This window comes from Setaria italica, chromosome IX (assembly GCF_000263155.2).
Source record: "Setaria italica strain Yugu1 chromosome IX, Setaria_italica_v2.0, whole genome shotgun sequence".
Lineage (NCBI taxonomy): Eukaryota > Viridiplantae > Streptophyta > Magnoliopsida > Poales > Poaceae > Setaria > Setaria italica.
The window spans coordinates 46,189,497-46,199,720 of NC_028458.1; the positions used below are offsets into that span (position 1 = coordinate 46,189,497).

The following is a 10,224-nucleotide window of genomic DNA, read 5'->3' on the forward strand; positions in this document are numbered from 1 at the left end:
CATTGCCGGCACGGCCGAACGGGCCACCGGCATAGCACCAGCGCGCCGCGCCCGCGGCTTGCCAGGGACGGCCTCTTCCTCCATTCAATTCAAATTAAAATTCTGAAGTTCAGAAGGCAGCAAACAGTAGCGTGAAGGCAGCAGACAGTAACGTTTCAGACTCTCAGTCCAGGCAAGAGCCGTTGCTTGTGAATGGCCTGTTGTCTACCACTTTTACGATCGATGTAGCCGGCCACCTCATTTAAACACACTAGTAATCTTGAGAGTTATAAACCTAAGCACCCGTTTTGATGCCATTGGGCTTTGGCAGCCGAAATGGACACCTCATTTAAAACACTACCAGTAAATCTTGGCAATCATTTAAAACATTGGCAGTTGGCACCCATGCTTGCTGTATAGCCGGTGCTACTGTTGGCAACCTAGGAGTAAATCAGCATTTGGCTCGATGACCATGTGAACATGTCAGGAAAGAGTAGCCCAAAGGGCCAAAAACTGTCACTAAAATTATCTCAACTAGGATTAAATCAGTTCTTTCATGAACCCTGAGATTGACAGCCGAAATGCAGCACAACTCAACCCCTCAGCAGCACAACTCGAAGCTTAGCATATCAGGATATCAGCCCACTGAGCCCAGTATGGATGACCAACAAACAAGTGCAGATCAAGTCATGTCTTACATGAGGTTACCCACAGCCCAGTTAGCCATAGGATTCTTCTCTACAGACTGAAAACACTACTTCCGCCCTTTGCCCTTCCTTTTACCCTTTACTGCGCCCCGCTTCTTGTCACCCTTTTTTGCCTTGCTCTTGTTCCTGAACGTTCTCTTCTGTGGCTTCTTCTTCACGCCTAAGCTGGAGTTCTTCTTGGCCACCGAGCTGGGATTCTTGTTGGTGTAGCCTGCTGACACAGGGCCAACAGTTCTGGGTCCAATGTCATCATCTTCACAAGTAATTTCACTAGTGGTCACTATAATTCTAGTCGCATCATCTTCATATGTTTTTATTTCTGGACAGAAATTCAATTGTTAGAAAATTTTAGGCACTCATTTCTAGAAACAACATACAATGTGGTAGCAACAGTTATGAATTTTGTTCATGTACTCACCAGACAAAGATTCATCATTTTCCATCTCCTCACCACCATCGCCAATATCTTCATTTTCTAATTCAGCATCAGCCGATGACAGTACTCTACCATATAGAGCAATCTCTTTCTCTTGTTTTCTCTAAAACAAAATGATACAGCTCAGCAAAATCAACAGGCAATAACCAGTAACCTAGACTAAGTCTAGTTTATGTTACCATTGTGACACAGTAAACACAACACAAGCTGACTGAAGACAACATTAAACCCTTTCAGCATGGGAAATATGGAAACAACAAAATGCGCAGATCTTCAGAGGAATTCAGGCCTCTTTGGAGTCTTGGAAAAGTTGCTTTGCACAGACAGTAAAGCTTCACGTGCACAGATTAAAACCCCCTCTTAGTCACAGCGTTTCTGTTTGGCTAAACAGCCTTCTGTGAAGTTTCTCTTTCTAGTTTTTTTTAAAACCTCTGTCTTTTTTATCTATATAATAAATACCACAGTAGGGGTTTCCCCTACTGTATTTAGCTCAAAAAAAAACATTAAACCCTTTCAGAGTTGTACCCAAATCTTATTTCGTAAAAAAAACTTGAGGTATTCCCACCATACTACAAAATAACCAACTGGCACATAATTCAGCTATCAAGACTGCATTACATGATGCACTTCTGCATCTTCCACTGACCACAAAGGCTAAAAATGTTAGCTGTCTACGCAGCTACTCCACTTGTGATTTCCATCAATTACTCCATCCATTCTTGAATACATGACGTTTAGGACAAGCCAATTAGTTCATTTTTGAACTAATTAGCTTGTCCTAAACAACATATATCTAAGGACGGAGGTAGTACTATTTAACAATTTGTGTGCTTCATGTAGCTGTCTTCTAAATTTCAATGTGCACAATAGGAGCACACACCCTTTTGACTTTCAATCTGACAATTATCTTGCAGCATCGCATCACACACTTCTAAATGAACCTCACATCCTGTTATGATTTGCAGGAGAAATTCGATGGTCAATTATGATTCTCTGGGAGCATTGCCTTTCACTAATGCAAGAACAAATGTTACCGTTCAGACAAGGATTCCAGAACCAATATATCATCCAAGAACCATAAAATTGCAGAAAAGGGAGAGAAGATTTCGTGTGTGTGAATTACCCTCTTGCGTCCTTCGATTCTCTTCTTCCTCTCCTTTTCCTGCAAGACCTTCTGCGCTTCCTTTCTCCTCTTCTTCTTCCTCTTGTGGAACCCAGTCACGAAATCCCTGCCAAACCAAGATCCGTCGCGTATTGATACAATAGGCAACAAAAAGGAGGAAAACGCCACAAGCTACGCGTATGGAGTAGAAATAGGATGGGGATGGTTAATTGGCGAAGGCGAAAGCGGCACCTGAGGGCTTTCTTGTCAAGGGTGACGGAGAGTGCCTTGTTCTTGAGGGAACGCTTCTTGATGTGCTTCGGCACCATCACCGTCGGCATCTGTCCCACCACGACGTCCTCCGCCTCCGACTCCGACGCTGCCATCTCCTCCCCGTATTCCTCCTCTTCCACGGCCTCCTCCTCCCACGCCATGGCTACACAACTCTTCCCCACCCCCTCCCTCCCCCCACACAAGCGCGCCGCCGCCTTGAGGAGAAGGGCAGCCGCGGGCCGGAGGGGCAGCACTGCAGCAGGTCGGGAGGGGAGCGATGCTGTATTTTGCAGAAGGGTCCCTAATTCGATCGCAAAACCTGCAACTCTTGTATTTACACAAAACCTGTGGATCGCAAGTGGTAGTCGTGATTCAAAATAGAGGGTTTTATGAAAATTTGTAAGAAACCCTTTAATTTGCAAATTAGTCCCTATTTTCGCTTACTACTCTCCTCGCTCGCTCCCATGCATGGCGGTGTGGCTCTCGGCGGCGCTAAGAATCCTACGGTACGGTGTGGTCGCTGACAGGGTTCCACCGCAATCTAGTTGGGCGAGCTCCGGAACTCCTCTGCGCCCTCCACGCTGCTCTACGGCCCGCAATCTCGTCGTTCTTGACCAGTGGCTGCGTCTCCAACTCCGCTGCTGTGTTTTTTTTCTCAAATATGTAGGAGAGCTGCGCATCATTTTATCCACGAGTGGGGCATTGCCTCCACAAGAGCAGTAGAGGTGTCTACTGAGGAACATCGGCCTATCGAGTGCTAACTAGCGTACTAGTACTCATGTCTTAAACAACCTAGCTTTGCGGCCCCCGCCTCAATCAAAGATGGATCTCTTGCTTGATGCGCTCCGTAACCACTCGCACGGGGGAGGAGACTTGATCAAACAGCCGGCTGTCCCGCTCCTTCCACAGCAACCAGATGACCAGCATGAAGAGCGTGTCGAAACCCTTTCGTCGTTCCTTGGTTTGTAATCTTCTGGAGCTCTCCCACCAGTCCTGCAAAGTGCTCTGATTCGCTGGGAAAACACAAACGCAATTCATCCAGCTGAGCGCGTTCCACCAAATTTCCTTGGCGTAGCTGCAATTTGGCCAAGAGGTGATCGCACGTTTCCGGCTCTTGATCGCACATCCAGCAGCTATCATGGGCATCCAGTCCGTGTCGTCGCCTTCGATCTGCAGTCCAGATCCTCCCGCGGGACACAAGCCATGTGAAGAACTTGACTTTGGGAGGTGCCCAATTCTTCCATATGCGTCTTGCTCCTTGCAGCTGCGTGCTTCCCTTGTGCATCGTGGTGTAAGCAGATTTTACTGTGCAAGATCCATCCGCTGTCCACTTCCATCGGAATGTGTCCGGAAACCTCTGGAGCAAGGTGCCAACTCGACAGAGTGTCCCATAGCTGGATGCATTCCATGAGCACTGGGATCGATAGTCCTCCCTGAATGTCCCTTATCCACCTGCGTCCATCCATGCCTTGCGCAACAGTTCTTGTTTTCAGTGCTCGTTTTGGAATCACGGACAGTAGGTTAGGGGCTAGCATCCTGACAGAGCGTCCATCAATCCAGTTATCTGTCCAAAACATTGTTCTTTCTCCATTGCCTACTTGCACCGTGACTGAAGCATTGTATAGAGCATGTACCTCAGGTTCGATTCTTATTTGCAGTGCTGACCATGAGCGGTCCATGTCTGTGCGTTGAAGCCACAGCCACCTTGCCCTCAGAGCGAAGCTGGCCAGTTTGAAGTCGATGACACTGAGTCCGCCCTCTATTGTCGGACGGCAAACAGTTGGCCAGGCAACTGCATTTTTCCCCTCACTGCTCTGTCTGTGCCATTCCAAAGAAAATTCCTGTGGATACTGTCCAGCTTCTTGATCACCCAGGGTGGGAGCTTGTCAGCCATGATGAGGTAGATGGGGATGGCCGAGAGGTTAGCTTTGACCAAGGTTAGCCTACCACTCTTATTCATCATCGGCCCTTGCCATGCAATGGCTGAGGTAGATGGGGATGGCCGAGAGGTTAGCTTTTACTAAGGTTAGCCTACCACTCTTATTCATCATCGGCCGTTGCCATGCGCCGCCGCGTTTCTAGCAGTCCACTGGCAGCAGAGTAGGTTGTAGCAGATCCTCTCCGTCCGAGAGCGGAGGTAAAGAGGCTACAACATTTTAGTTTCTGGCGTTCAATCCAACCGAGCTATTTGTGTGCAGTACAAATGAGTCGCTGGGATTTAGATGTAGCTTGCCAGCATTAGGAATTTAAAAGTGCACAATTGGGAATAAAACATATTGATGGGAGTACTGTATCAATGAATAGTTTGCTAACTGGCTCCTTGATTCACTTCGGAATATATAGTTACCAATGAATTTTGGGAGTTCTGGAGTACTCAGTAATATTGGGTTCTATAATACGAATAGGTAGTGGTGTGAGTGAAGTGTTTGATCTGAATTGAACATCAACAGTGGCGTCAGTGGAGGTTTCAACAATGTCTGCTATAGTGCTATTGCAGCTGCCTATAGGATTGAACTACATATTTAACCTTATCATGAACTCTTCTTGAGTAAAATGCCATCTATAATCTGTTTGACCAAATAGTTTCAGAATCCATAACTTCAGAGGCTTGATGTGGGTAGCAAAATTTGGTTTCAAATGGAAGATAGGTAATGGTAGAAAAGTCAAATTCTGGGAAAATAATTGGTTAGGTCCTTCTAATCTAGCTATCCAGCATTGGGATTATATACCATTGTTAATGAAAAAACAGGTTAGCAAGCTTGTGGGATGGAGAGAACCTGAAATGCACTTTTAGAAGGATGGTGGATGCGAGATTAGGGAGGCTATGGTTGGATGTGGTTCAACTAGCCTCCACTATATCCTTGAATGATGAGGAAGATGCCATGACCTGGCAGTTGGTTCTAACGGGGTTTACTCTTCCCAAACTCTATACAAGATTACCAATTTTAGAGGTGTTTTACCTTTTTTGTATGCCTAGTAATTGTGCTTTAAAAATTCGTCCAAGGGTTCATTTTTTTTTTCCTGTGGCGCCTGTCCAAAAACAAAGTGTTAACTAGGGATAACCTGACTAAAAGGCAAAAAGTAGAAGATAGCTCAATGATGTTCTGCATAGAGAATGAAACTAGCCAACATTTATTTTTTGACTGTGTAGTAGCAAAAGTAATGTGGGGTAGAATCTCCCAGGCTCTAGGCTTGGATATAGGAGTGTCCTTTGAATCCATCGGTTCATGTTGGCTTATTAGCAATAAGAGATTTACTGCAGTTAATGTTTTTAGTTCAGCCGCTCTTTGGGGGATTTGGAAACTAAGGACTGATTTTTGTTTTCAGAAAATTACTTGGCAGAATATGGAGCACTTGCTGATGAGGATTGTGAGGCTGGCACAGAAGTGGCAAATTCTGTGCCCAGCCGACAAGGAGGAGCTTTTGACCTCAAACTTGAGGATGGTGGCAACAAGACCAAAAATGCTAACAGGATGACGAAGCAGGTGAAGAAGAGGCAGTCTAAAACTGCTCAGAAGATGGGGCACCCTCAAGGTGTGCCTCTGTCCATGGAGAGGTGGGTGTTGCAAGTGTACGATCTGGAGTCTGGTGCTGATACCTGAGGAGGTGATGGTTGGACCTGAAGAGGCTTATACATGTGGGGCCAAACTTCTGGCCGACACCGAACCTTGTGCCTGTTGAGTAGTTTGGATTTGGCGTTCCCCCATAGTTTTTTGTTAGTGTTCTGGTTTTTTGTTAGAATTCTGCTTCACATTATATCGATGAATGGCATATCAAAGGGCCACAAAGGTGTTGGCTAGATTAAAAAGTAAATCCAACCACCTATAACCTGAGACCCTGAAGAGAAGAAATTTTCTGAAACTAAGAACCACAGAACCTCACAGAATAAAATTCAAGTAGCAAGCATGAAGCCTATTAGGATTATTTTTTTCTGCATTGGCTCCTGTAGTAAAAGTAAAATTCTCAGACAAACATGTGCCCTGGTTGTACCTGAAAGCCATGACACTTCCAAATAGGCCATATATTAAGCATTCTACTCCAAATTTAAAAAGTGGTACTCTGACACAAAAGAATGAGAGGAACAGAGACTGAAGAGTTTACCCGGCAATGCATTTCTAGAATGCTAATCTTGGAAACTCATGCTTGCAGGAATCTTGATTTTTGGCAGCAGTATAGATCCAACCAGATACCCAAGAACCCCAATAGCAATGGTCAAAAGTGAATGAGGTCCGTAACCAAAAACTGCAAATAGGCAACATTAAAACCATCAATCTTGTAGCTATTAAAATCTCCGACCTTTTTTGCTCTTCCTTACAATTAGCTTTAGAAATGACTGGGAGAAAGGTAGCATATTATACTAAATCTGATCCTTTGATCTAAGGCAGTTCTTCTAGACTTTGATGGAGGACTTGAACCAAATATATACCAATGGTCCTGCAGAAAGATAGACAGCAGTGAGGCAACTGTTCTGGCTAAAGAAATAGTAACAATACAATTCAATCAAAATAAACGTGAGATAACCCTGTATAGGTTACAGCACATAGGACAAGCAAACTAACATGTGTTGATTGATAATAGATGTTTAATGGGAATATTGCAAGCCCAGCATTTAGATTTGTAACTGACATTGATCATCAGGTATACACCATGTTTAGGCTACATTTGCGTATGTAACATAAGTATTTAACATAGAAATAGATTTTTAAAATATAGCATATATAATACTTTTAGATGGAAAATAGTTTTGCAGGTAATATACATGCAGGCAAAGAGAGCAAAAAGAAACACAAAAAGCATTTTCACCCCCTGTACAGAGGGTTGCTCTCGAATTAGTGCTAGACAAGATACAGTCAAAATGTTGAATCATACAAAGTACTTCATTTTTTTAACAGAGCATCTCACAAACTAAGTTTTAGTACAAAACTGCAGGCATGTTAAACCAGCATGCCATGCTGCGCACACTCATTTGTCAAACCATTTGCTCCAAAGAAAAATGGCATCCATATTTAGCATCAGAAGAAAAACTATTAAATTTTATAATTTTTTTTTTGAAACAAGCCAGCAGGAGAGCTGTTGCTATATTAAAAGAGAGGAAAAGCCCGACGGGCCGTATACAAACGTACTATACAAGCTGTACACTCGCATCCCTGAAATGGGGAGGCAGAACTCCGCTATGACAACTAGTACAAAACAGGACACTCAACCTGAGAGAAAGTCCCCCAAGTGTTTAGCTCCCGCAGCAACCCACATCACAGCTTGGTTCTTGATGCCGTCGGTTATCTGGGTAACCGTCTTGTGTTTGTGTTGGAAGACCCTCCGATTTCTCTCTAGCCAGATCTCCCAAAGAACGAGTATAATTAGGGTCCGCAACCCTTTCCCCCCGTTCCCCTCGGCCACCGGGCTAGCCAGCGTAGCTATCCACCAATTTTATAATTTAATATGTAAAGGCACAGTACGGTCTCAAAGCAGACCCAATTCACTGAACTGATAGGAATAGGTAAGTAATAGTTTGTACCTCAATTTAAACTTGGAGGCAACCTGAATATGTACAAAGGCGATGGAAATATGGGAGTCAATTACAGTAAAAGGGTAGGCTTTTATATACAATTTTTCAAAACGGATATGATATTCATGTCTATGTCCGTAGCAAATTTGATTAGATAGGAGATCTGAACATTATATCAGTTAAGAAAGCATGATCGAAGGTTAGCAAAAGTCAAATTATGAAATATATGATTTACAGAAGTTAACCATAAAATAAGTCTGAAATCACAGAGAAGAATGTTCCATCAGGAATTGTCCATACTAAACAAAGTAGCGATCTTAAATAGAGCTAAAAACATGATTACCCAGGATATTAATCATAGCAGGGGAAACTAATCCTTGCAAGAATTTTTGAAACAATCAAACAAAGAATTAATTCCTATGTGTGAGGCAAAATATTATCACTTCCTGTCTACTATCATGCATCTAATATGCAGCACCTAATTGCCCCGGCCCATGGATAACTTACAGGAAACGGAGGTGCAAACTTTTTGAGAATAGAAGATATATCATAAATTAATTGAACAATTAAGTTGAGAATACAATTTGTATCACCTCGGTGCCAGGCCTGCATTCCTTGGATTGGAGGAGAGACCCACTCGGCCACTCCAAGGACGGCGGCGGCGGTGGATTCGGAGAAGCTCTGCTCCAGTAGAGGTAGATCATCCGGTTAGCCGCCGTACCATCTCAGCGGCAGCCTCGTACAGCAGGGGACGGAGAAGGGTGAGGGAGGACGAGCACGAGGGGGACGTCTAGGTGCGGCCGGGAGGTACGCGTGCGCCAACGGCCGCAGATCGCCGGCGAAGCCACGGCTCCGTCGATGGTTGAAAAGTACCGGACTCATGTTAGGGGGTATTATGCAAAATATCGGATCGTGATTAAAAGTGGTGATGCAAATCAGGGGTTTTGTTGTCGAGGGACACGAAACCTCCTGAATCGGATCGCGGTCAATAATCGCGATCCAAATTAGGTGGATTCCACAAAATATTAAGGGCTATATTTTTAAAAATTTTCTTAACTTGCATCGCGATTAATTAGGAAGGTTCTACAAATAGGGTACCGCTCGTTCTCCCTCCTCCCCCTGGCGGCCGGAACCGGCGGCGATGAGGCCTCCAGACACCGACGTTCACCCCAGTTCAGCGGCCGAAATCCCTTTAGCATATCTCGATCCATGTCGGACCCACACGTCGGACTCACATTTATTTCAAATATATACGAGTTTTTTTATATGAGCCCGTAGTTTTATATAGCAAACCCATGGGTTCTAGTAGGGTGGATTGGCTTGGGTTTAGATAATATAAATATGGGGTGAGTTGGGTTGAAAAAATAAATTAACTTGATGTGGATTGGCGTGGGTTAGAGTTGGATTACAATAGGAGGCCTAATAGTAGTGCTTACGTTGGCTAATTAGAACTTTAGTATAATTGCATTTTACCAAGTAGTTGTTCTTTTGATCTGACTGTTTTGCATTGTATTAACTCCCATGATTTTTCAATGATTGACCTATTATAAACCTGATTATCTCACAGGTATCATTTGGCTCTAAGTTGAGTAACCGCGCACCAACTTTCGATACGGACCTTTCATATTTTATGGATGGTGAAAAACCAATATCCTCTGAAAAAGCCAAAGAGTTTTTCTGTCAGAATCCATCCCAAAAGTATGGCAATAACTTTTATTTCGCTTCAGAGTTTCAACTACTCAATTATATTTGCATATGTGCTGGAACAATTCTAGTTTTGATGACTGAGCTTGGTATCCAGTTCACTGACAGTATGAGCAGTCTGGTAATCACCCAAGTTTTCATTAGCGTGCAATTGCTCATGTTAAGTTCTGTAATCACTCAATCCGTCCTTTTTTTCTTTCTATTCTAAAACTCCAGGTTTCATCTGCTGTACCAGAAGGCAAAGGTGTTTCTTCCTCTGCATCAGTGGAGGTTGCCACAATGTGCAATATCTGCTATTGCCTCTGCCTATGGTTTGTAGATTTACAATGGCTTTTTAGCCTATCATGAACTCTGCCTATGGTCGTCTCTAAATAGCATCTTTGATGTTTCCTTTTTACTTGTCCATAGCTTTAAACATCACCCAAGAGATCTTGCTTTGCTCTGTCAGAAGGTACGATGTTTAACTGAAATTTGGTTGTAGAATATAATCTACAGATTTATTTCTGGTCTGCAGACC

The 10,224-nt window shown here is 43.8% G+C and overlaps 1 protein-coding gene across 2 annotated transcripts; it reads right to left on the reverse strand.

Annotated features, from left to right (window-relative positions):
* Nucleotides 1-465: 465 nt before the first annotated feature.
* LOC101784319 (ribosomal RNA-processing protein 17) lies at nucleotides 466-8,860 on the reverse strand. 2 transcript variants are annotated; one of them, XM_022823591.1, is made up of 7 exons: nucleotides 8,597-8,860; nucleotides 6,856-6,931; nucleotides 6,599-6,739; nucleotides 2,477-2,842; nucleotides 2,246-2,351; nucleotides 1,105-1,225; nucleotides 466-1,005 (listed from the first exon to the last, which is right to left on the reverse strand). In XM_022823591.1, exons 4-7 carry the CDS (start codon nucleotides 2,656-2,658, stop codon nucleotides 734-736), a joined length of 681 nt encoding a protein of 226 aa, XP_022679326.1. In that variant the 5' UTR covers nucleotides 2,659-2,842; nucleotides 6,599-6,739; nucleotides 6,856-6,931; nucleotides 8,597-8,860; the 3' UTR covers nucleotides 466-733. The 2 variants fall into 2 exon arrangements, with proteins under 2 accessions (XP_022679326.1, XP_004984351.1); XM_004984294.4 differs by lacking the exons at nucleotides 6,599-6,739; nucleotides 6,856-6,931; nucleotides 8,597-8,860 and having other exon boundaries at nucleotides 2,477-6,360.
* Between the last annotated feature and the right edge of the window lie 1,364 nt (nucleotides 8,861-10,224).